At 35.6% G+C, this 26,949-nt stretch overlaps 2 protein-coding genes across 3 annotated transcripts in view; one reads left to right on the forward strand and one right to left on the reverse strand.

The window, feature by feature from the left end:
- Window positions 1-14,409, reverse strand: part of LOC149064646 (uncharacterized) — an 88,618-nt gene extending 74,209 nt beyond the window's left edge. For both annotated transcript variants that reach the window (XM_089254962.1, XM_089254961.1), the window contains exons 1-3: window positions 14,176-14,409; window positions 9,681-9,751; window positions 8,286-8,413 (exon numbers count right to left, since the gene is read on the reverse strand). In XM_089254962.1, coding sequence (XP_089111088.1) covers window positions 8,286-8,413; window positions 9,681-9,687 — 135 coding nt within the window. In that variant the 5' untranslated portion in view covers window positions 9,688-9,751; window positions 14,176-14,409. The remainder of the gene's footprint in view (window positions 1-8,285; window positions 8,414-9,680; window positions 9,752-14,175) is intronic.
- A 326-nt stretch (window positions 14,410-14,735) lies between these two features.
- The window catches only part of drosha (ribonuclease 3 drosha), a 76,487-nt gene continuing 64,273 nt past the window's right edge, over window positions 14,736-26,949 (forward strand). The window contains exons 1-4 of the mRNA XM_089254666.1: window positions 14,736-14,884; window positions 17,684-18,277; window positions 21,592-22,297; window positions 26,103-26,225. Of these exons, the coding sequence (XP_089110792.1) occupies window positions 17,695-18,277; window positions 21,592-22,297; window positions 26,103-26,225 (1,412 nt within the window). The 5' untranslated portion in view covers window positions 14,736-14,884; window positions 17,684-17,694. The remainder of the gene's footprint in view (window positions 14,885-17,683; window positions 18,278-21,591; window positions 22,298-26,102; window positions 26,226-26,949) is intronic.

Here is a 26,949-nt window from a genome sequence, read left to right on the forward strand (position 1 = left end):
ATGAGGTCGCAGTATCTCGTCTGCATACCTTCGGGCCGTCAAAGTGCCATTCCGAATGATATGCAGGTCCGTACGTCCGCCTATGCTGATTCCACCCCATACCATCCAACCGGCTCGTCTGTATTGTGACCTTTCACAAACGAATGCAGGGTTATTTCGAGTGCCCCTGTCCCACCATACCAGAACACGTCGGGTGTCACTCTCCAGACTGAATCGGGACTCGTCTGTAAACAGCACTTGGCGCCAATCATGTTGCTCCCAATCTCGATGTTCAGCAGCCCATCTTCTTCAGGCCGCACGGTGGCGTGGGGTCAACGGAATGCAGACCATTGGCCTACGTGCACAGAGCCCTCCCTCATGAAGCCGATTGCGTACTGTTTGGCTGAACACCCTTCATCCTGTTGCCAAGAGCAACCGTCTTTGCAGCTGCGTAGCATTCTCTGTTCTGTTTCGAGGGGCTGTTAACTGTACATACCGGTCATCAGTTGCTGTAGTGGCACTTGGCCGACCTTGCCCTGGTCGACGTATAACATTTCCTGTTTCTTGGAATCAATTCCACAGCCTTGCAACAACACTTCTGGCGAACTCCAACAGCGTCCGTGACACTACGTTGTGTTTGCCCGGATTCCAGTCTGCCTATAACACGCCATGCCATGGATTCCGGTAAATCACGTTGTTGAGACATCCTCAAGTCACCTTGTCTCAAAAAAAAATACAGCGCAATTGAATTTCACAGTTACGGCAGTAAAACAGACGTTTCTGCAACATCCCGATTTCTGCCTTTATCTCCTTTTTCTGGTTTTTGACGTCATGAACTTTGATTTGCATATGAAGTTTTCTTCTTCCGTTTCCTGCTAGGCTTTAAATTATGGATGATTCATTTTATGTTACTTATCGGTATACATCTTTGCGTAATTTTGTTAAAACCATGTGCTCTCCTAATTGTTTTGAGCAGTGTATTTCTGCACAGAATTATGCTGTTTTCTTGTGTGAGCCACATTCTAAAGTCTCTATATTAAGTGGGTGCTCTAGCTAGTGTGGATACTCACTGCGATGATGGAGTCAGCATTTGCATTTGACCAACCATCCAACATCAGAGTGATAGTTGAATTTTTCAATTTCTCTGTCATTAGCATATCAACAGCTTCACCTGCCTCATCTAATAATGATCCAGCTAATTTCTTCCTATTAGGAGGGATATAACCTGGATGCAAAGCATTAACCATTTCTCTAAATGCATCACTATCGGCTATGTATATTAATAGCATAAAAAAATTTGGATACTTTTCAAGAACTAACCTCTGGCAGTCACTTGTTTTAACAATAAATTGTCCTATTGGCCTTTAGTTTTTGATATGTTCCAGCATCCACAATATTTGAACTTCCGCACGTAGAAACATCATCTTCAAGAGATTGCTTTCTTTTCAATGAAGTAGATGTCTCTTCACTGCATGAAGGTTCATTATCATCAGTGTTTGATGAACATGAAATCAAGGAATAAGCTTCTGATTTCTTGCATTTATTCACATGAGCACGGATTCTTTCCACTAACTCTGGTATTGCAAAACTTACATAAGTCACTTGCCATTTGTTATCAGTTTTATTCACTATAGTCCATTCAATGGACTAATTTCTTCCAGAACCTTCAGTTCTTAACATTTCGCTGACTAAATTTTACCACCAAAACTTACACTTCTCTCAAAGTAAAATTTTAGAACTTTGACAGTTTATACACATAACTTGTCTAGCTAAACAGCAGAAAAAAATGGCGAGATGCTGTGTATTCAGGAGGGAAAACATCCATTATCCAGTCCAGTTGGATTGATCTGTTTCAGAATTTAGTTGCTTACAAATAATTTGTTAGGGTTTTTGTTTTTTTAATCACAGTTCTAATAAATGTTATGCTCCTTCTTATCATTTGGGAATAGCGTTTCTCCACTAGAGGTGTTTGAATTCTGGTTATGCTTTAAGCACACATGAAAACCAGCTACAATTCTTATTAATTTTAATTTAATGTTCTGTTTTGATTATTATTAATATACGTATATACATAATAATTGTCACGAATTACCCAGCCTATTATATTTATTTACAGCATGTATAACATGCTTCAACATCAAAAACCCTGAAAAAACCAGAAAAAAGCCCAGTGGGTTGGGTTTTTGCCAACCCTGCTCACATCACCGAAACTGTTGCTGCTACAAATAATCAAGGTAATTTGTTTAATAGTACAGCTGATATAAATATCTCAGGTCTCGCTACTAGTCATCAGATGAGGTCAAACCCAATTACAACTCGTAATGAATATATACCCATAAACTCATGATCTTATCGAACTAAATGAACTCGCTCTAATGTATCCATGTCCGCCCGCGATTCCATTTAATTATTCTTTTCCTCCGAAAACCAGAACCCAACAAACGTCTAAGTTGATTGTGTTCTCTGGGCTGTAAGATGTTGATGATTTTCTTCACAAACGCAACAAATATTTTTTTGTTGATGAAGTATATATCAAATGTGTTGAAATTACCTCCAGTGCATTCCACTGACAAGCTAGTGCTTCGATTGAACAAAGAGAGTGGGAAAGAACAGAGAAATGGCACTTGGTTAAGTTTACAAAAGGTGTGGCGTCAGACCTTTTCTTGGAAAAACTGCCTGAATATTACACAAGCTTTGTTCTCGAGGCAATACTTGGAGGGATCATTTGAAAACCTTGCTCTTCAAATTTTGGACCCTCGTGGTTTAGTAACTGATCAAATCAAATTAATCTTGCATCAACTACCTCCGTCAGTCTGTCGGGCTGTATTAAGTCATAAACGACTTCATTACAGGAGTTTTTCATTGTACTTGAACAATTTTGACTCTGAAAACCAGGGTTGTGGAGGTTCAAGAGATGTCTTTACTACTCGTGGATGAAGGTCATATAGTGTTTGTTGGTCAAGTTATTTGTTATTAGTGCAATCAACCTGGACATTTGAGACATCAATGTCTGGATCTAATGAGTCTAGTTCCAGGAAACAGACAGTGAGTTGTGCGCAAAGAGCATAGCTTTTTCATCAAAATCCCGTGAACACAGGAGCTGATGTTTTGTCGATCAATGAGAAAATTTTTCATAGGCTTCGTGAAAAAGGAACAATGATGCAACCTTATGTGGGAGGGAGGCGAGGCTCGAACTCACAACCCTGGTATCGCTCACAAGTACCATGCGCTAACCAATTGCACAGAGACGTGGCTCGGTGCATCACAATATTTAGTCATTGATTACAAAAATATTTCAGTTTTCGGTTGATATAAACCTGTCAGCAACCTTTGAAAGAGCGAAAATTATGTTGCCAATAAAAGTATCAGCAAAAGAGAGCAAGAGAGGCTCCCATTCAAGGAGAAGTTCAGTTATATTTTTCCACAGCATTATTTTTTGTTGTACATCATCAAGAAAACCGTTGAAACAAATAGAAATATTTGCTATGCAGCTGTTTTCAGCATGCCAGAATTAGCTATTGTTAGCAGAATATTAAATTTCATTGCTAGCTTATGAAGGAGAATATTAAATTTCATTGCTAGCTTATGAAGGAGAATATTAAATTTCATTGCTAGCTTATGAAGGAGAATATACATAATGAAGAAAATTACAATAATGCAGACCAACGACAAACAGTTCTTGGCTTTGACCGAATCATGCTAAAGCCGATAGATTAGAATATGTATATTCCTTACTTGGGACGGCTAAATAATTTTCAGAAGAGGAAAGGGAAATATTGCAGGAAAATTTTACTATGCTAACCAAAATTTTTCATGTTATTTATGGCTAATCAATGAAAAGTAAGTGCTCTGCAGAAAATTATTTTTTTTTCAAATTTTAAAATTGCTTTTCAATTTAAAAAAATATTGATTTCAAAAACCATACTTTAATTTCTGAAAGTATTGATGATTGGAATTTCTCTTTTTCCATCATAAAATTATTAACTTACTATGCAATTTTTCTACACGGCATCACATTATGTACAAAAAGTAATTTTTCTCAGTGAGCTTGGCAAGAATCTGACGTACCTAACTAAAGCTGCGCATTGATATATTAGTTAAGAGGCTTTCAATGCCATAGAAAGAAGTTATGCAGTCCTTCGTAGCTTTCCTTTCACTGCAAACTTTACGACACACAGACTGTAGAGAAGTGCACAAGGTGTCAGTCAGTGATTTTGATAAAAGTGGTATTGCTGGAAAGGTCTTGTTGTGTGTAGTAAAGAAGCAATGGAACTACCCATCAGAGTTGCAGTTTTCAAGATAAAAGCCAATTTATTTATTTATTTAGTTGTACTTGATTTAAATGTTGTGTTGTCATTGGAATTGTACAAAATAAACAGTATGGATGGAGTAATAGATTTTTAAATAAGTATGTAATGTACGAAAATCAGTAAATAATAAAAATAACATCAATTTGAAATTTTTTTATATTACTTTGTAGTTTGATGACTTGATTGTATTCTCATTGAAATATCCTGATGTACATTTCAAATGAATATGTAGGCTATGTATATTTTGTAAAAATGTTCACACATCAAAGTTACATAAATTCTGTTTAGTTTTATTTGTAAGAACAGAGGTATTTTTCAATGATATAAATAAATTAGCCCCATCTTCAATGGGTAGTTTCATTGGCTTTTCTACTACCCATGACAAGATCTTTTTCCAACAATAACACTTTGTGAAAATTGCAACTGACACCTTGTGCACTTTTCTAATAAGTAGTACAGGGCATAGCTCTCGTGATCAAAAAGTCCTGCAACCCGTTACAAAAAAATCAATTTGTCAAATTAAACTGATTGTAAATGAAAAGTTTTTCATAGACATCAGCACTATAGTGTTCAAGCATGGGCGGAGATATGGGGGCGCATGGGTACCTCCCGCCCAGCATCAAAGAGGGAGTCGATTGATCTAATGTATATATGAATTGACATCATCATCGTGTTCCCCAGCAATAATAACTGTGTTCTCCCAAGACTTTCAAGTCCATCTCCGCCTACGTGAAAAAAGTAGTTTTTTCTTTCTTTTTTCCACATTTCCCATGCTCACTGATACTTTCAGTGGCTCATTGCTTGTTGTACACTGGTGAAATAAATTAAGAGAATTTGCATATTTTATCGAAATTAATAAAAAAAACTGAACTGAATGTAAAACCACTGCTTCTAGACAAAAATGCAAATATTGCAAGTCAAATACATAAGTGTACACGTATTTGTATGCGGAGCCAGTAGAGAAACAGGCTTTATAAGCACGCGTAAGTTAAGACACATTTCGTTCGCTAGCACACCTCGGCAAATTTCTTGGTGTTATTTTGCAGCAATCGGTTAATTTCAAATTGTAACAGTATAAATGAGTAACCACCAACGTTTAAATGATGGAATGAGATGGCGAATTGTGGGGAGGCTAGAAGCAGGCCAATCTCAAGTCCAGATTTGTAGAGAGTTCAATTTAACTCCCAGCATCGTGTGTAACTTATGGAAACAGTTCCAGTATACCGGATCCATCGAGAGAAAGCCTGGGCAAGGTCGTCCAAGAGCCACGATGGCCAGAGAAAATCGCCATTTGTCGATTATAGCGAGGCATAACAGGAGTGCAGGAGTGCTACAGCTTCTCCGCTCTCTCGTGACTTGTATGCAGCCGCAGGAACCTGTGTATCAAGGGTGACTGTTTCCAAAAGACTTCATGAGAGAGGGTTGTTTGCAAGAAGACCTGCTGTTTGCGTCCCGCTCACTTCTATGGACAGGAGAATCCATTTATCATGGTGCAGAGAGCACAGAGATTGGAGTATGGATCAATGGGTGACCGTTCTATTCACTGATGAGTCCCGGTTCAGCCTAAGCACAGATTCTTGCTGTACGTTCATATGGAGAGAACCAGGGATCCACTACCTACCCTCCAATGTCCGTGAAATTGACCATTATGGTGGAGGAGGTTTAATGGTCTGGGCAGGCATCATGTTGGATGGCCGCACATCTCTCCATGTCTTTGAAAGAGGCACTGTGACTGGTGTGAGGTATAGGGATGAGGTCTTGGAGTCCTATGTTGGTCTTTTCAGGGGTGCAGTTGGCCCTGAGTTCATTTTAATGGACGACAACGCAAGGCCACATAGAGCTCTTCTGCTCAACGATTTTCTAGAGAGTGAGGATATTCGCCGGATGGATTGGCCAGCCAGATCTCCAGACCTTAACCCTATAGAACATGTCTGGGACGCTCTGGAGAGGGCAATTGCAACTCGCAACCCCCCTCCGGGAACCATCCAGGGAATGAAAACAGCGTTGCTGAACGAGTGGGACCAATTGCCACAGGAAATGATAAACTGCCTTATTTCAAGTATGAAATCACGCTGCGAGACCTGTATATCTGTAAGAAGGGACCATACCCCCTATTAACCTATCTATTAACCCATTTTTTTGTTTATTCTGCAACCGCTGTTTCATACCTTCCGACTCCAACGAGTGTTACGCACGATCATGCATGTGTATTACAATTATTGAATGGTTATTTGGTTTGTATTGTATCAATGTAGGTACATATGAAATTTCATTAAAAATCGGTACAGTAGTTCTAGAGATAATCGACCAAGTCTGCAAATTCTCTTAATTTCTTACACCAGTGTATGATTAAGATAGGTTTTTTTGCCAGAAGCAAAGAATTTTTATGATTAAACAGTATTTTTCAACTCATTCGTTTGAAGCTGTTATTAAGGCATTCAGAAATGAATTCCCAAATGTTTCTGTGCCCAATAAGACAATCTTAAGAGTGGTGTCCTATTTTAAGGAAACTGAAAATGTTGAAGACTGCAGGAAAAGTAGGCATCCGTCTGTGTTGAATGAACATGAAATATGAGAACTAATGGACAAAATGTTGAAATGTTGTACTGTTCACACAACCCTGAAGAAAGTACCTGTCGCGTTGTTCCGGAGTTGAAAGCTCCAGATCAGATCAAACATCAGAATTTAGTGCACCAAAAATCTGCACGTCTATTATAAAAAGCCTCTGCATTTGATCAAAATTGGTGTGTGGTGCTTAGTTTCACACCGAAAGTATGGGTCCATTTTTTTAAGAAACAGTGGATGGGGAAAGTGGAAAAGGATATTTTCAGGCAATTCATTTGTAATGGTAAGGTCTTGCTTTTCATAAAGAAAGATAGGAATGCTGCAGTCCTATCACCTCATCTGCTTACCGTCTACAATGAGTAAAGTCCTGGAAAAATTGTTGGTAAAACGAATCACTTACCATCTAGAGAAGCAAGGGTGGAAAATGAAAATTATGATTTCTGCAGCAAGAAAAATTATACCCATTGGCTTAAATTGTTTATATATTTTATTTATCTGTTATATGATTCCAGATTGATGGTTGATGTTTCAAGATGATTGTATCGATTTTTTAAAATTTATTTTATATTGTGGTGTCTTCGTCTGAGGTGACTGTTTATTTGATTTTAATAAAACTTTCCAATACACCCATCCTTCAGGAACGCTTTGATATCTCTCTGAGATGGGAGTGAATCTGGTCTTCATCCTTTCTTTGAAACAAATGAGTGAAATCTATCTTTAATAGGGGTTATGACTGACTTTTGATGATGTAGAATTTGGTATAATCGGCTTGTAATGGTTAAAGATGCAATGGCATGCTTGATAAATACCTATGTGTGACTATTGCATGACTGACTCCCTTCATTTCTCATGGCCAGGGTTCCTCAGAATCCAGGCTGATGAGAAAGGAGTATGAAAGGTTGAATTGACATTAGGACATGCCTAATGGGCATTCATAATGAATCACTTTCCTTCAGATAATAATAGAATATACAGAGGATTGAACTGATGTTTTTCTGTTGAAAATCAACACATTCTTGTTCACATGCATTCAACAAAAAAATTATCACAACACGATACCAGTTACCTTAGTATGTACATTAATTGCCACTGTTCATGAAATTACCATTTCATTGATATTTTCTAACCCAATACATTTTCATTGTGGAACTAATTACATACTTACATTGTAAAAAAATTAATAATCTTTTATTCCATCCAAATACAAAATTGTCTCAAGAAGTTTTTTTTTAAAACTTCCTATAGAACAACCTCCCAATATAATATCCATTTTCCATAGAGAGGTGAATTTACGTCGAGATTCAAAAATGAAATAGATATAGATGATAAATTTGTCCCAAATGTCATTCAATAAATTAAAGCACACAAGGCATGAAATTGACACATAAGGCAACACAAAACTTTTCAGACACACTGCCAATAATGATTTACCTTTTGTCTAAGGGTAAGTTCTAGAGACGATTTTTGCTTTAGAAGTGTACTTATAGCAGCAGAAAGTTCACCATGGAGGTCTTTCAAGACAGATCTCGAGTGAAGCAGTTGCTTTTTCTTTCCAATACCTAATTGTTTTTAGAGAATATTTAGAGAGTATTTGGTCACTAAACAAACAATAATGCACACAGAACTAAATTATACATATATATATATATATATATATATATATATATATATATACATACATATATATATATATATATATATATACATACATATATATATATATATATACATACATATATATATATATATACATATATATATATATATATACATACATACATACATACACACATATATATATATATATATATATATATATATATATAATGAAAATGTTGAAAGGCATTGGAAAGGCAGTTGAAAGCTATTAGTGCCTGAGCGTAATTCAAAAACAATCCCATTCCCAACGCCTCTCACTCATCTCTTGAATTTGCACCCTTTTCACATTCATCATTTTTTGAAACACATAGTATGTAATTACATACTTGTGTAACACAAGTATAAAAATACATTAAGTATGCTAGTACTGCTTGTCTTTTTTTAAAAAATAAAGCGAATATTTAAAGAATATTTTTAAATATAATTTTTCGATAATTCAAGTTTTTTTGATAATCCGAGGTAGATGGGACAAAGGCCACCTCAGATTATCGAGGCTCTACTGTAGGAACTGCTATAAGAAACATGTTTTTTAAGGGGTATACAAGGGGCTGCTTCATTGGTCATGGCCACTATTTATGAAAAAATTTTAATAGATTAAATGAAATTTTTGCATTTAAGTTTTTATACCATTTCGTGAGTTGGTACATAAATTTTATACCATTTAAATTTTTTTTTTTTTTTATAGAATTCCATTACTTATGGATGGAAATTATATTATTATTAGCTTATTTTGGTTGTGAATGTTACTTAGGTCATGTGAAAATGTTGAAAGGCATTGGAAAGGCAGTTGAAAGATATTAGTGCCTGAGCGTAATTCAAAAACAATCCTATTCCCAACGCCTCTCACTCATCCCATTTACACCCTTTTCGCATTCTTCATTTTTTGAAACCCATAGTATGGCACTTCCTTTTAGGGTCATTTGGAATGACCCTAAAAGGAAGATATGGCATTTTACAAGGGGTTTAGCGATTTTTTCTGTGCTATTCAAAGAGTTCACAAAAAAAAAAAAAAAAAAAAAAATCACTATTAAAGTTGACACACACATGCGAACTTTTTTTTTCATTCAATGATAATATAGAATTAATAGTGATGTCATATTACAGACAACAGTAAGAATAACTATAATTACAATGAAAAATTAAAGTAAAAACAAACTGAATATTTACCAGACATGGTTTTACGATTTTTTTTTCAAAACTAGTTTCCAGATTTCACAAGTTTGACATTAAGGACTAAACTAAAAGAAAAAAAGAAAGATAATCATGGATCGTATTAAAATGAATTTTTTTTCTTAAATTAAAATGTGTCAAATATTCCAAAAACATACAAGATGCGCTATAAATACTGCAAGTTAATTGAAAAAACATCTTCATGTCCATGTGGGCAGTAACCTCACCTTTATTATTTAGAGAACAGGCATATATTTAGAAGCTTCAGGCCATTTTATAAGAAATTTATACTGGTGGGCCACTTTGATGATAAAAAATAACATTCATAGAGAATCTGATTCCGAGACAGATTCCCAAACTTATGTTTATAGCCAGGGGCAGCTAGAGAAAAATCTACCCATGTTAAACAAACCAATTTTTTGGAACACTAGTCATATCTTTTTGGCTGACAAAGCTTTTTTTGCCCTTTCAACTCTGATTTAGCACCCCTCTAAGAGTGTCCCCCCTCTCCCGTGCAGCCGCATCACCCAAGAGTGGTCTCTGTTCATAGCACTTTTGAAAGTTTTAAGAATCTTGCAGCACCCATCTAATCTCAAGACACTTTGACAATACCCTTAAGTGCCATGACACAGTTTTCATGAATCACAGCCACATTACAACTTTCATAATTTTATTCATAAGATGTCAATACACACTCATCGGAAATCACTGCTCTAAGGAATTTTGAACTTTTATATTTGCTGCCATGGCCTCAAATATCCTGGAGCAGGGCCCCTAATCCGGGATCTTTGGCAGGCGCCCCATACCAGCCTTTTCACTGGGCCCCCTCTCTATAGTTAATTTTTAACATAAAAAAACAGAAAATGAAAATTGTGATGAGCCCTGCCAGCCCCTCTGCTTGTGGGGAGCCATGCTTGCTGCACCTTTAAGAATTAAACTAGCGCTTCTCTCTCACACATATTTTTCGTGTCGTCATATCTACTCACAAGACAGATAACAAATCTCACGGCACCTTAGGGCAGAGGTCCTGAAACTTTTGCCACCCGTGGCTCCCTTGCCTAATTCATGGTTCACGTGTGGTTCCCAAGGATAGTTTAATAAATATTTTCACTTTTAAAAGAACTACTTCAGAGCATAAATAAGCACACTAATTAATATCTCCAGCTCAATGCATATAGGAGCTGGAATGGAAATTTTGAGCTTTGGAGGCATACTGTGCTGTACATTTGCAGACGTGCAAACTTTTGGAATCCAGAAATCCAGAGATTCTCCCAAGAGGAGGTGGCGACCCTATGGGGTGACCATAGATCCAATAAAATAATTTTTTAAAATTAATTAAGGAAAAGTGCCCCCCCCCTTCTCACGCAGGTTCTGCATAGCATCCAAGCAGAATATAATAATGCAAGACATTTGCATCTCATCTTGAAAAGCAACAACTTTTGATATGAAATAATAACAGAAACCATCAGAATTCATCAACTTTCTGATAAGAGGTAACTATATATTTTGTTTTCAGGTTTTATATAACCTGGAACGGGTGCAAATCTAAGGGGGAAATAGCCCACCTCAATAATTACACGAATAACAACGAAAAATCTGTCTGTCCTGTAAAATATGGGATGATGCAATGAAGCTACACAATAAATCCCCCCCCCCCCTTCGATCCGCGCTTGATCTGGAATGTCTTCATGTTTTATTTTCAATGTAACTGTATTGCAATAACTTAATTACACTATTTTTTTATCACATTTTATCATGATGAGCGTTTGTTGTTTAACAAGTGGGGATTTAAAGGAATTATTGTAAAGAGCTTGTTTTGGCCCATTGACCTTAAATGCCCTATATAATTATTATTGAAAGAGTTTGCTTAAGCTCTTTTGAGCTATAATGACCTGTATAATTGAAAGCTTAGTTATAAATCCAATTTTTGGTGGTCATATTAGTGAAAAAAAAATTTTACGAAGGAAAATATCACATAAATTTTTAAGCAATACAAATATTACTATATAATATCATAGACAAGACTTTGTTTTATAAACATAAACAATTTTAAATTACCGTAATTAAATGATTAGTTTAAAAGTAATTTCTTTAACTGAACATCTGCAAAAACGTATGATTTCATTTAAATCTTCTCCAGGCTTAAGGGGGTGAAAAAAAAACTTGCAATGGCTCCGAGACGGTCCTCTGTCACCTTATATCCCATCGAACCTTAATTTCCATCTAATCAGATTGGAACAAAAAAAAAAAAAAAAATTAGAATAAACTATGTTGGAACACGGCTCCCAGTTTTCAAAATGAATACATTAACTAATAAAGCATTAGCAACTTTTAATTTTTCGGAATTGAAGTTGCACACAAGTTCCTCTATGCTCTCATTGTTTTAAATTTTTCAGAAACCAATTTATAGCTGTTACTTTGAGAAAAATAAATATTTTTTCAATTTTTGAATTATTTTTTCAATTTTGAACTTTTAATGCTTTTTATTAGCTTCTACTTATCTATAATTCCCTAATCAGAGGTATTGCCAAGTTGGAAAATTAATTTTCATCATCAATGTGTGAAACATGGCTATGTATACAGTGATTCAGATCGTCTATCCGTAGAACTATCTCTGTAACTGTTGGCTTTAGGACCATACTGCCAATCAATGCTGTCTTAACGCATGGACTTACCCAGGCACCTCACAAAAATGAGATTTGGTTGAAATTTTTAGAACTTACCTAGTAAGGCTACAAAAAAACCACTTGGCCAAGGGGACCCATGATGCTCACAAGACAGTCTTGCTTCCAATTACAAAAAGTTTTCAAATGACATGCAGTTTCTTTAAATGATGAAATTTTTTTGAGGGATCCTACATAACATTACCATTCAAATTCACCATTCTAGATCATAGTTAAGTTCAGTTAAATAAGTAAAATTAATTGAAGATTTATCAACACGAGCATAGTATTAAACATAATCTTAATTGAATATGATAAATTCTCAATTTATGACCAAAAATTAATAAATTAGAGTTTGGAAATAAAATTAGTTTGTCTGACTTTACTGCCTGCTATCGAGAGTGTCTGCTAGCGGGGAGTGAAATACATTAAAACCCTATTACACGAGACTGGGAAATCAAGTATTTTGTAACGGGAGGTATCCGTTAGGGGAGGTTCCACTGTATTGGCAAATATATGGTACACAAGTATCTCTAGTCAAGTATGGGCTTTGGGGAAATTATTGTTCTTGGGGGGGAACACCCCCCAATTATAATTCTTCCCCAGAGCTATGATTTTTTCAGGCCCTTACCTGGCAAATTTTCAAAAAACTCAACTACTTATCCTTTTTTCTGTGGCCGGATGGGCCTATGCGTTGAGACAGCACTTGCACGAGCATTATACCAGCACCTCCTAGAGATAGAAGGCCTCCGCTTGTGATGTCAGTAAGTAGTCCATTTTCCCTCAGAATATTCAGGGAAAAAAATTCCCTGCTCATGCCAGTATCATCGTTGTGAGGAAAAGAAATGACCAAGCTCAGAATTGGTGATTTCTATTGGCTGACAGGTTTACTTTCCCAAAAATTTAACAAGATCAAATTTTACTCCTCACTTGATGATTTTCACGAGGGCCCATGCGTTAAGATGGCATAAGGGAGAGGGAATCAGGCAAAGGGCCACAACTACATGTTGTCAGCTGGGGAAAGCACACGTTTTGGCGCCCCATGTAATTTAGAAGGAGCAGTGTTAAAGGGCGATTCATCTCTGGTTCAGCACAAACCCGCCTGCTCCCTTCTATTGTGGCTGTGGTCAAGCCCAATATATGTTTAGGCCTATGAAAATTAGAGGAAATTAAAGAAATTTGTGTATTACTTCTGACTGTGCCCATGACCACAGGGCCATCTTAAGAGCATCACGAATCCCAGAGCTGTGATTTTTTCAGGCCCTTACCTGGCAAATTTTCAAAAAACTCAACTACTTTAGCTTTTTTCTGCGGCCAGGTGGGCCCATGGTTAAGACGGCACTTGCATGAGCATTATACCAGCACCTCCTAAGAAGGCCTCCGCTTGTGATGTCAGTAAGTAGTCCATTTTCCCTCAGAATATTCAGGGAAAAAAATTCCCTGCTCGTGCCAGTATCATCATTGTGAGGAAAAGAAATGACCAGGCTCAGAATTGCCGATTTCTATGCCCCACATCCAATCACTATGTGGTATTTGGGAGCCAATCGGGAAGATTCCACGCCAAAACAAGAAGAAACGTAATAGGATGCCGTGTTTCAAAATGTGACAAACTCGCTAGGTAGTCTGAATGGTAAACAGTGCAAAGGCCTTCTATCTCTAGAAGGTGCTGATTATACACTAAAGAAATAACTTGGAAATTAAAATTATCGAAATTATAAGATATTCTCTAAATTTAACGAAAATGAACTTTATAATATTGAAACTGAGGGAGAAAATGATCAAATTGATAAATTATGGCTGAATTTTATTAATGAATTCGCTCCCATTACCTACGACGTCTTGATCCGTTTGAAGAACCACCAAAAATGAATTGTCCTTAGAATAACCAAGACCTGACGACAAATTTTGGACGACATCTAAACAGCAGACGACAAACTACGAACACTGAAACTGTATTAATTTCAAAATTCAAGAAGAAATGAAATCCTCATACACACAACTTAATACAAAAAACAACCTACAAAGAAAGGAATTGAAAACGAGGATTTAAATAACACCCAATCTTCAAAATACCATGCAATTTCAACTGCCGATTTTTTTACATAGGGCTTTAAAGACTGTTTATGTGTATTTTACATTTATATAGCCTGAAGCAAAATGTGCCTAAAATTATCAGAAAGGAAGCTGTCTCTAAATAAAAGTATATTTGATAAGTTTATGTCCTTCAATAACCCAATAATACTCTTTAATACAATTTATTAATTCGTGAAGAAGTATTTGACCGAGTTTATGCGTGCTGCAATGGTTTTTTTTATTCCATGCAGGAAATAAATATCGAAACCAAAAGCCCTGTATAATTGAAATATAAGGAGCTTTTTAAAGTATGGTCACAGACGTATCAATCGAGCAGCTATTGTTGTGGTCTCTGCCGGAGCTGCTGTAAACATCTAAAGATTAATTTTAGAAGTTGTTCATGAAATTACAAGCAAGTTTTGTGTGACGATGATTATTTATAAAATTATGATGATTGTTAATTAAGTACGATTATTTAATTTTCTATAAGCAAACTAATTTAGTGTGATGCAAATATTCAGCAATTGACAATTACATTTTGAACATGTTAGTGCTGTAATTGAATACGTACTCGATTATACATAACTAACTTCGACCCAACCAAGGAAGGTCAAAAAGCGGTTTATTCAAGCATTTAAATAAAAACCAGAGCATTGTATTGAGTATGAATGTTTTATATAGCTTCAGGACATATATAAGCGTGGGGTAGGGGCCATGAGAAAGCCTTAGACATAAGCAGAGATAGACTTGAAGCTCTGGAGGGGGGGGGGCACGATGATGATATCAGTATGTAAACATACATATGGGATGATAGTGAATTAACCTTGCCGATATACAAGTCCCTAGCACCGCTGTAAAAACCAACGAATGGGAATGAAATTAGAGTGTGCTCTCGAGAATGAGAAGAAAAGCTAAAACCTAGTTCTCATGGCAAAATTGTATAAAATCATAATCGATAAATAAAAATCCAGGGCAGACATTCATTTTTATGCATTTCAAAGCAATCAACGTAGTGAAAAAACATGAATAGCATTAGAACAGTACTTGTAGCACCATAAATGCTGACGCTGGATGCTGTCAAATAAAGACAATCTCGCCAAAATAATTGATTTGCTAATCTTTTGGTGGGAGACGTCCTGCAGCAGAAATGTGATCTGCACCTGCACATGTTTCTTGGTCTGCGCCCAGCTCCGACATTTCTTATGTTGCAGGTGCCGTTCCAACACCATTCATGGTTTTTTACTGAGCCGATCACTTTGTAATGCATAAAAAAGAGTTACCGTCTGGCCTGCACAAATTTTTATGCTTTTCTTCTTTTTTGTTGTACTTTGCCAAGAATTTTAATCTATTCCTGCTTACCTGTTTTTTTCTGTTCAATACTAAGTATTGGAAAAAAAAGCATGCCATTTTTATTCATATCACAAATTTTCTAATTAATGAAGGCTGTTGCTGCCATCTGTCTTCATTAATCAGGGAAGTAACAGGGAGATTGGCTGACCACAGAGAGCAACAGGCCTACAACGATACAAATATTCAATCATTATATTTAATCAATTAACACAATGTTTCAATTAACACATAGATAGCAGCACGGAAGTTTCAAACACAACGTTAGATGCACACTCACACTGTTAGGTATCCCCCACACACAACTTCCAGTGTACAACACAATCAGTAGCAAATTGCTTAAGGCAATAGACTACTTTACCACACACCAACTCCAGTCATATATCGCAATACGCAATTTCCAACTAGTGAAGTTGGGTGGGAAATGAAGGCTCCATCCATCAGTGGTCTTCTCAGGCTCAGTAGCTAAAGAAACCGTTTCGGATGTTCTATGCCTGGATTCGAACCCATGGACTTTGATGGTAAGGAGGCATTCGAGTATTACGCCATCATCGATGGGGGGGGGGGGGGTTCCGATTCGCTAACTTTTTATGACAAGGAGGGGGGGAGAGAGGGTTTGGTTAATTCTCACGCCATAAACCACCCTTTATGAAAATATGAAATATTTTTAATGGCATCTTACTCGATGCGCCAAAAATGAGAAAAAACTTTCGATATTTTGTGGGCACTTGAGGTAACATTCTCCCTATTGATAAGTGCCCTACAGAGCCACTTTGGTGATCTCTAAATGTTTCGCGGATCCAAGTGATCTGGAAATGTGTCCGGGCCGCTTAAGTGCTCTGGAACTGTGCTATGCATCAGGTAAATAATCTGAGAATGTGCCGCGGGTAACTTGAGTGATGTGGAACCGCAATGGGGTCCACTTAAGTGGCCTAAAACTTCATCATATGTCACTCAAGGGATCTCTAAATGTGTCACATATCGCTTAAGTGTTCTAGAACTGTGTCCCGGGTCATTTAAGTGATCTGAAAATAGGCCACTTAAATGTTCTGGAATCGTACCACGGGACACTTAAGCGATCTGTAAATGTGCCGCTTAGTTCATTTTTACAAAATTAGGTGTGAAGAGGGCAGGCTGCATCAGATAACCCCCAAGGCCATATTTGGTCCAAGGGCCTTTATGGCCTTTGATTTATCATTATATGGTTTAGAGCGTGGGTTGCAATGAATTTATTAAAGATAAATTTTGAGTTCATAGCCTTCAAAATGGCATTGAAATTAATAGAAATTGATTATAACAAAGGTATTTTCTTTCGAATATTTCAATTAAAAAAACTATTTTTTGCATTAAAAAAAATAAATTTTTGATCATTTTGGGGGGGGGGGTACAAGCCCTCCCAGAGGGGGCAGAGCTGATGATGAAATTTTGCTGACAAGGGGGGGGGGTCAAAAATGGCTAAAAATTTGCTTACGTAATACTTGAACTGCCCCTTACCTTCATAGTGGAAGACAAGCATCTTACCGCTGCGCCACTCAGGCATATGGCAATAGACTGTAATTGTACTCAGTTTGAAAGAAAAATCATGGCAGTATCACTAGAACACGAAACATGCTTAATGTTTTGTGGCTCTGGCTCGTGTTTTCCTTAGCTGGCTTGAAAAGTATCCTGCTGGCATGTAGGACCTATCGCTTCATGAGGTTTGTATCATGATGGTTATGGACTGTCCACTGTACCTCTTTTCATATTGAAATCTCTCTGTAATTCAATTACCTCTGAGTGTACACCATGCCAGTTTTTTAACACCTATGTCATCCTTCTATAATGTGTTGCTTTAAGATACAAGTTTGGATTTTTCTGTCAGTTTATGAATATTTATACAGATATTATTTACAACTATAATCATTACATATTTTACAGCTTGTGAAAGAATGTATGGATTCAACGATAACCAATGGAGAGCCTGCCAATCAGGACCCAGGATGAATCCATTGGGACCAAGGTTCCCAAATCCTTATCCAATGCAACAACATGGAAGAAACTTCCAACAACATGGTAGAAACTTCCAACAACATGGTAGAAATTTCCAACAAAATGGTAGAAATTTCCAACAACATGGTAGAAATTTCCAACATGATAGATTTCCAGATTTTTCTCAACCTTGGAATACTCAGCACACTGCTTATACAGGAATGCATGCTTGGCCAAATCCAGCCAATCAATGTCAGCAAGTTCCACCTTCAGAGTATTTTGAACCTAACTCTCAAGAAAGCAGATACTTAGGTTACAATCTGCCAGCACCATCTGTACCTCCTCAATTTTCCATGTATGAACAGCCAGCGGTACCTGGTTCAGAACCAATGGTGAATTGGTATTCTGAGGCTTCTGGAGTATCAAACACGGACCCAAGATATGAACATCCAACATTTTCAGCAGAATCTCACAGTATTCACTGTCCACCACCGCCATTGCCACCACCAGCTGCTTTTGATTATCTCAAAAGCATGGAAAAAAGTAATATATTTTTTTCATCTTTGATGTTCAACCATAATTACCATGAAATTTTTGAAATAACTGTTGCTGTCATATTTTTCCCTCTTGTTTTAAAGAATTATGATTCCCAAAAAAAATTGATAAGGTTGTCAAATGTAAATATAGATAGTGTGAAGCCTAACAAATCCAGTCAATGGACCAATGGACAAAAAAAAGAGTTACCAGCCAGATTTCTTTGCAGCAAAGCATTTTTATCCTAAGAAAAACAGTCAAAAATACTGTTTTGACTTTTCCGGGACTTAGTGATCTCTGTCATGTTGGTAGGGATGGAATTGCAGAACTCACATTGAAAGACACATCATTCATGTTAATAATTGATATAACATCCAAAAATTTTGTTTGTCTTCAGTAGAGATGTAAAATTCTCGAGAATAATCTTTAGGAGAATTTTCTTCAGAATATTCTCTGGAAGGACTACTACAACTTATATTATAAATACTTGAGAATATTCTTATTATTCTCCAGTTTATAATAGTTCTTCTAGAGAAGATTCTCAAGAATATTTATAGTAATGTATATTATAATAAATATTCTTTATAAATAACTTAGAATATTCTCATGGATGAGAATACTGGGGAATAGTCTTGTGGAGGATAATACTGGAGAGTATTCTCTGGAAAGTGACTATTATTTAAATAACTTGAGAATATTCTTATGTATTTATTTATGCAATATTGTTGGCCCTTGGGCCTATAAAAGAGGATGTAATTGAAAATTACAGATATTGTTTGATGTTTGACAAAAACCTGTGATGGGGGGGGGGATTCGACAATAGAGCTTGGGAGTTTGTTCCATTCACCTATTCTGGTATCTATGTTGAATTGACCATGAAAAATTTTGTAAAACAATGTTAATTGAGAAATGAGACGAAGAGTAGAGAGAGGGAGGAAATGAAGTTCGTTTTTAAGTTCAGACATGGAAACGAAAGATGACCAGCAGTCGTGAGCAAATCGAGTGGATTTATTTTGGATTGAATCGAGTTTGTCTATATTACTGGAGGTGTAAGAGTCCCAGATTTCAGCAGCGTAGGAAAGAGCAGGGGAGGTATAAGTTTGGTAACAGAGTAGTCCGATATCGGGAGTGGAGTGTTTAAGGTTGCGGCGGAGGAAGAAAAGTTTGTTAAGACACTTCTGGTAAACATAGCCAACATGTTTGTTCCTACGTAGGTCGGCTGAGATTATGACACCAAGGTATTTGATTTGAGAAACTTTGGATAACATTAAATTATTGATGGAGTATGAGTATTCAAGAGAAAGTAATTTACTGGTAACTTTCATGTGAACTGTTTTTGAGATATTGATTGGCATTTGCCATAAAGAGCACCAGTCCACGATAGAAGCCAGGTTATGTTTGTGACGTTCTTGATCAGATTCATGATGAATGATATAATAAATTACACTGTCATCAGCAAATAATCTGGTGGTGCAGTTGAGAGATTCTGGAAGACCATTGATGTAAAGTAAGAAAAGTAATGGGTAGAGGGCTGATCCTTGAGGGGTCCCAGACTTCACGGGTGCGAATGGGGAGTGTAGATCATTAAAATGGCCAAACTGTTTGCAAAGTTTTTAGGAAATCTTTTAGGAAATCTTCCACCCAATTAAGTACTGTGTATATACTCGTTTATAAGCCAAGTTTTTTGTGTGGAAAAATTTGTTTCTCAAGTGGGGGGGGTCGGCTTATACTCTGGTCAGTTTTTGATGAGAAAATATCAACTCTCACAATCAGTAGTCATTTTTGTAGCAGGGTTCGAGAAACCAACATTATTGGTATAGGATATATTCAAACCCCACAGAACCAATAATGTCAAAGCCAAGGCAAAGAAATCGAAAAGATCATTGGCTTTGATACCAAGTGGTCTAACATCGATTGCAAAGCCTAATGTGAGCATCACCAAGCCTTTCAAAGACTATGTGAGGAATTTGTGTTGAAGAATATGAAAATCGAATGGATGAGTTCCGATGATAAAGAAACTACAAAAAGTGGTGCCTTGAAGAAACCTGACATTCGCCTAGTTTGCCAAAGAGTACATGAGGCGTGGAATTCTGTTTCCACCAAAATTATCATCCGATCCTCCAAAAAGTGTTGCATCAGCAATACAATGGACGGAAGTGAAGATGATATCCTCTTTGAAAATGACGATGGTGATGACAGCCCAGATGGAGATAAGAACGAAGATGGTGCACCCTATGATGATGAGCTTGGAGACTCAGAAGAAATGAATTAAAAAGTTTGAATCATTTTCTATTGTAAATTTCCTCTTAAGCTATTCATTTTGCATGAAAATATAAGAATTTATTTTCTCGAAAATGCACAGATTTTTTGGGATCAGCTTATACATGGGGTTTCAATTTATTTGGTGGTCCTGAAGTGGGGGCGGGGGGGTCGGCTTATACACGATACACAAGTATATACAGTAATTGCACGTTGAGGCCAAGGCACGAGAGTTTAAGGAGAAATTTATCATTGCAAACTTTATCAAAAACTTTAGAGAAATCTAAGAAAATGATATCAGTTTGAGGGTTTTTATTAATGGCTCCAGAGAGGCCGTGGATGAAATAGGGCCAATTGAGAGGTTGTCTAAAGAGAGAGATTGTCTAAAATTGTGTTGGTTGGGGGAAAAAGTTGAGGGAGTCTAAGTGGATACAAATTTCTTTTCCTACAATATGTTTGAAGATTTTACAGCAGAAGGAGGTGATTGTTATTAGTCTAAAGTTAAGGGGATTGGAAAGTGGACCCGATTTGTGAATAGGAATAATTTTATTGATTTTCCAGTCGTTCAGGAGAATAGTATTTAGTTAAACATTGAACAGGATTAAAAGATAGTCAGAGACTTCATCAGCACAGAATTTAAGAATGGAATTTGGAATGTCATCGGGCCAACAGAATAGGGTTTCAGTTTTTTCAATAATTTTAGGCTACCCTGTTTGGAGAAAGATATTGGGGGTGAGTTGTAGATAGAATCAAAAAAAGAGTATTTGAGAAGGGAGGGGGTCTATTGAGAAAACTGAGCAGAACGCTAAATTGAATATGGCAGCCATCTCTGAAGGAGAAGATGTATGTTTATTTGAACTTCTGAGGGAAGTGGGACCAACAGATTTAGGTCTAAGGTAACTCCAGAATTTTGTTGGATTAGTTTTTAAGTAATGTGGTAAAGAATGACCATTGTTTTGACCATTAGAAGTGTGCTTTAGGTTTTTGTTGATTGCTCTGTTTCAGAATGTTATGAATGTGATAACATATTTTCCTTACGTATATTTACTTTTCTTGTTTGTTAGATTCAGTTGGCTCCCAAGTACAATTGCAGATCAGAAAGCAAGAACCTCCTGATGCTGTAGAAAACCTAAAAACTGGCCCATTTACTAAGTCCTCTGGTCCTGTAGCTTCCAAGACTGTTCATTCACCAGCACCATCAATTCTTTTTTCAGATCTTCAGGTTCCTACCAGTTCACAGACCATCAAGGACCAAACTGTTCCAGGTGAAAGCACTGTTCAAAGTCAGAAGGACATCAAAACTTCTGTCATTTATAACTCTAAAAACATCACACCTTCAGAACTTGCTCATAGTTCAACGAATTCAAATGCAACTGAACCAATCATTGCTCAGAATAACCTTCCACAACCCCCCTTCAAAAAGGAATGTTTATCATTATCTAATGAAAACATTTCTCAGATTGGTTGGAGTTCAGCAGATATTGTTGGTGGTGTTACTGATGTTTCTTCAACTGAATCATGCATCAATAATTATCTTAATTCTTCCACTGAAGTCTTAACACAAACTCAGACAAAATCAACTGATTCATTTTCTAAGGATCATAGCAGTGGTTCCACAGTGAATGTTGCACATGGACATCACAATCTTTCCCAAGATCCATCCCTTTCATTGGGTGCTAATGAAAGTCAATCACAAGTTTTAGATGGTCAGCATGATACTAGGAGCCAAAACTCATCCTCTGTTATTGAATATGGGCATGGCTTATTCAAGTAATCTTTTTAGTTATTATAATACTTAAGCACTTGATATATTCTTCATTTTATTTTTCAATAATGTTCTTGTTTCAATTGCTTTTTTTATTGTTATTAATTTATTTAGGACTCTAAGTAATGAGATGTCTGAATAATTTCATTCATCCATATGTACTGAAAAACTAAGTTTAAGATTGTTTACACAAATTGATCATTTTGTAACTGATGTATATGTAATCTCTTGGACAAATAACTTTTCCCTTTTTAATCTTACTTAGTGACCATAATTTTTTTCATCTCTGTTTAATTGAGCTTGTAAGGCTATACTGGATGGGGTAAAAGTCAATGTTACATTAATTTTTTTTTAAATCGGGGAGCAGTAGCCCAGGCCAATAAGATACATGCTGAATGTACTAAAATATATTCAAAGGTGTTTGGAGTTCAATATCTGATTCATCCTTTCAGAATCTTTATGATGGGGAGATTACAATAGTATCTGTGAATCAGAAAACAGAACACACACACATTGCTACAGCAGGAAGTTTGCCCCCCCCCCACTCTAAGGGATTAATGCACCAACCTCTCGGCAAGATATATGAGAAATAAATTATGTTGTGTTTGAATGCTAAATCTGAATTCATAATAAAATTTAATTATGGTGCCCACACGCACACTCATGATGCTCTTAAGAGTGCCCTGTCTGGAACAAATTAATCTTCCTTAGCTAATTGGCTTACCTGGACTCCTCACTGAACCTGCTGTATTCGTGATACAACTGAATATTTGTCATTATTATGGTTCAGATGTAGCCTAACTGAAATAGATCCCCCCCCCCCCATCCACTTTAAAAGTAAGATAGATGTATGCAGAACTTCTAACGAATTGGTACATGTTGGAATGTGCGTGTAGGGAGCTTAATGTGAAGTTTGTTTCTGTGTGGTGCTTATTATGCTTGTGCTGCCATCAATTTTTCTAACTATGTTTTGATCTATACTAGTTGATGTAATTTTCAGAATAGAAATACAGAAAAACTAAAGAAAAAGAAATAGAACATAATAATAATAATAAACCAATAATAATAATTAAAAAAAAGAGGGGAAAAATAAATATGTCAAATATTATAGGCCTATATTATTAATTACCTTTTAACTTTGTGTACAAGGTTTTTCTAACATAGAAAAATTTATCTGTTCTTAATTAATTTTTGGGTGCTGATCCCAGATCTGATCTTAAAAATGGCCATCATATGTAGTTTTTTTGTTATGGTATTTAATTTTGAATATCTTTCAAAGTTTCATATTTAGGCTATATGTGAAATGATACTAGATAGTTATTTATTTAAAAATGCAAACTACAGGCAAAAGCCCAGTTGCAGTTTGCATATATGAACACAAGGTAAAGATAAAAACATGTATATAAAATAAAAATAAGATAAAAATTTAAAAATGTACATCATCATTATGATTGCATCTTAGAGATCAGTACGATGGAGAATTTTTCAAAACATTAGAATGATATGGAAGAACATAAAAAGATTACGGATCTAAGGTTGATTTGTGGGCAGTAAAAATTAATGAGGTTAAGAATATCAGATGCATCAATGTCAAAGTGAAAATTTTTACAAAATATCTAGTAAGGGCCCTGAGATGGCGAGTTTCAAGTGAATCTCATAACTGAATGATGAGTGAAATATTTCATTTGACAACTAATGATTATGACTGATTTTTCTTGAAGTACACATAGCGTAAAAACCTGTTTTGAACATGTTCAATTTTAACTCTATTAAATAAGCAATATGGGTTCAAAATGATGCTACAGTATTTTAAAACAGATCGAACATAGGAATTTTAAAGCAACAAGACAGTTTCAACATTATGAATAAGCTTACTAATATCAGGGTTGAAGCTACGGTTGCATTTCTCGCAAAATGCAAAAAAAAAAAAAAAAAATCTTAGAGTGCAAAAGAAGTAGTACAGCAGGGCTAATGCATTTTTAGCATTGTCTAAAATGCCAAGTTATACATTTGGTGTACGTATTGTGAATTTGGCTGGATTTTTAGGTGACGTCATCAATTTTTAAAGCGTTATAGCTCATTAATTATGGGTCAGATCAAAAAACGGAAAACACTTTTCCATATTAGTTTTTCACAAGGAATTACGTGTGTAATTATTGGGTGGTCGATAGTTACCACCCTGTATATAGGGATGTATAGGGATCGACATATAAGATGGGGAAAGCCTGGATTTTTAACATTGGCCAGGTCAACTAGGTTGGCCACTTCATAAAGTAGCTAACATCAGGCTTTGGCAGTAACATATACATGTCTTACACTATGGATATTATATGTATGTGTATGAAGAAAAAAAATGTTTTTTTGCTATTTCGTATATATATAATGATGCATGAATATGACAAAAGATTTATTGTAATAAATTAATTATAATTTGCTTGAAGAATATAGCACTTTCCTCCATTTCAAGATGTGTAAGCTTTTCATAGTACAGTCAAACCTCGTTAATGAGTCACTCTTGGGAGAGCAAAAATATGACTCAGTAAGCGGAGTGACTCGTTAAACGGAGTAAGCCATAGCTGTGCCAGTTCTTGCCTGAGGACATTTGGTACTTCCAAAACGTGACCCGTTAAGCGGAGTGACGTGTTAACCGGGTGACGCACTAACGAGGTTTGACTGTATAAGCGTATTTCCAAAAAATGACCATAATTCATACAGAAAAATCAGTACGTGATGGCTATCTTTTACGTTATTTGGATTCAGTGCCACAAAATTAGTCTAAAAAAAACTTATTTCACTCATGTTATAAAAAAAGGTAAAAAGTTTTGACCAGTGTTATATCATATAGGCCTATGTAATTCAGTATTCAGCCAAAACAGTATTCAGCATTAGGTATTCAGCCAAACAGTATTCAGCATTTATTAAACCTAATGTATATATTATATAACAAAAAATATATAGTTATCAGATTTGAGTTTGATTTTTTCTCTCTATAAATGTTTGTTATCAGTAGGGATGGGATGAATAGTGATTTGGGCGGATACAGAAGATTTGGCTAACGTTTTGGCTGAATACTGAATATTCGGCTGCCGAATATCAATGTCTTAGAATTGATCACAATTATAAATAAAAGTGGCGTTTTAATTTAAAACATTTATTGGTAATTTTAAATGATTGAAATTGAATTTGTAATTGTGCAATTTATTATTTAACTAAATATTTAAAAAAAAATGTGCAATTGGGAGGCTTTCATTGACATGATACTGACAATTGAATTTAATGATGATATATTGTATTTTAATATTACTTACAGAGAATTAATTTTTTGCCAACACTTTTTACCAATTTTACATCTTATTGCTTATTTATATTAATCTTACTTATTAATCTATTAATTATTACTTATTAATCTGTTAATTATTACTTATTAATCTATTAATTATTACTTATTAATATATTAATTATTACTTATTGATCTATTAATTATTTTTATTTCTTTAATTTTTCTTTGCCTCTTTCAGTAGCTCAATACTTGTCTAGGTACATCCTTCAGTTAGTGAACTTGTGTAATATTTGCTCACTAACACTTTATTGCAGTAGGATTCTATTTTTAGTTTCATGTTTTCCTTATTCTAGAAATTCACGTCTCAAGTAATGCCATTTTTCTGTGTTTTTAATTTTTTTGTGTGCATTTTCTTATGTTGTTAGATATTTACTCCTGAGCTCATATATTTTTCTAAAAAATAAATTTTTGTTTTTTCATGATTTTTATTGTTATTTGATGATTGTTCCACTTGAGATTTCTTTTTTAAGGAGGAATCAGTCTGCTCAAAGATGGAATCAATACGACTGTTACAAGAATGTTTCTGAAACCAAATGGAGAAATGATGAAGTTGATGACAAAAGAAATAGATATCCCAATAAAGGAAGAAAAAGGTTTGATTTTTTTTTTTCATATTCATTTCTTCATTAAATGCTAGAAAGGGGTTCTTTCTCATAATCAGTGACATCTAAGTGAAATTATCAAAGTTTTATACTCTGAGTTATTCAAAAAAATTGACGCAAAAGAAAAGATTTTTTGCATTTTAAATAACATAATTATAGTGCTTTGGGGACTTGATACCTTTTAAATGGTGAAAAACTCTGCTCTAATAGAAATATCATTAAAAATAGTATTTAACGATTGATTTATTTCAATTTTTTTACACATGTTTTCGATTTTATGTGCTATCGTATGCTGGTAAAACGTTTTACATATCTTGGATACTTAATTTTTTTGTAAATTTAAAAAAAAAAAACCATTAAATTTTTGCTTGCAAGCATGATAAAATATCATGGCATCAATGTGGTCATTCAAGTATTATGTCAGCATTTATGGGGGTTCCGATTTGCTGACTTTTGATGACAAGGGGAAGGGGGGGATTTGGATGATACTTACATCATCAACCACCCTTTATAAAAATATGAAATATTCTTATGACATCTTAACTGAGTGTGCCAAAAATGAGAAAAACCCTTTTGATAGTTTGTGGGCATCTGAACCAACATTCATCCTATTGATAAGTTCTCTATAGGGCCACTTTAGTGATCTCCAAATGTCCCACAGATCCTTCAAGTAATGTTGGAATGTGTCCGAGCTGCTCAAGTGCTCTGGAACTGT

The sequence above is a fragment of the Pholcus phalangioides genome, unplaced genomic scaffold (genome assembly GCF_987345545.1).
Source record: "Pholcus phalangioides strain wild (caught in Gottingen) unplaced genomic scaffold, Ppha-v1.0 ptg000042l_1, whole genome shotgun sequence".
In the NCBI taxonomy this organism is placed as follows: Eukaryota; Metazoa; Arthropoda; class Arachnida; order Araneae; family Pholcidae; genus Pholcus; species Pholcus phalangioides.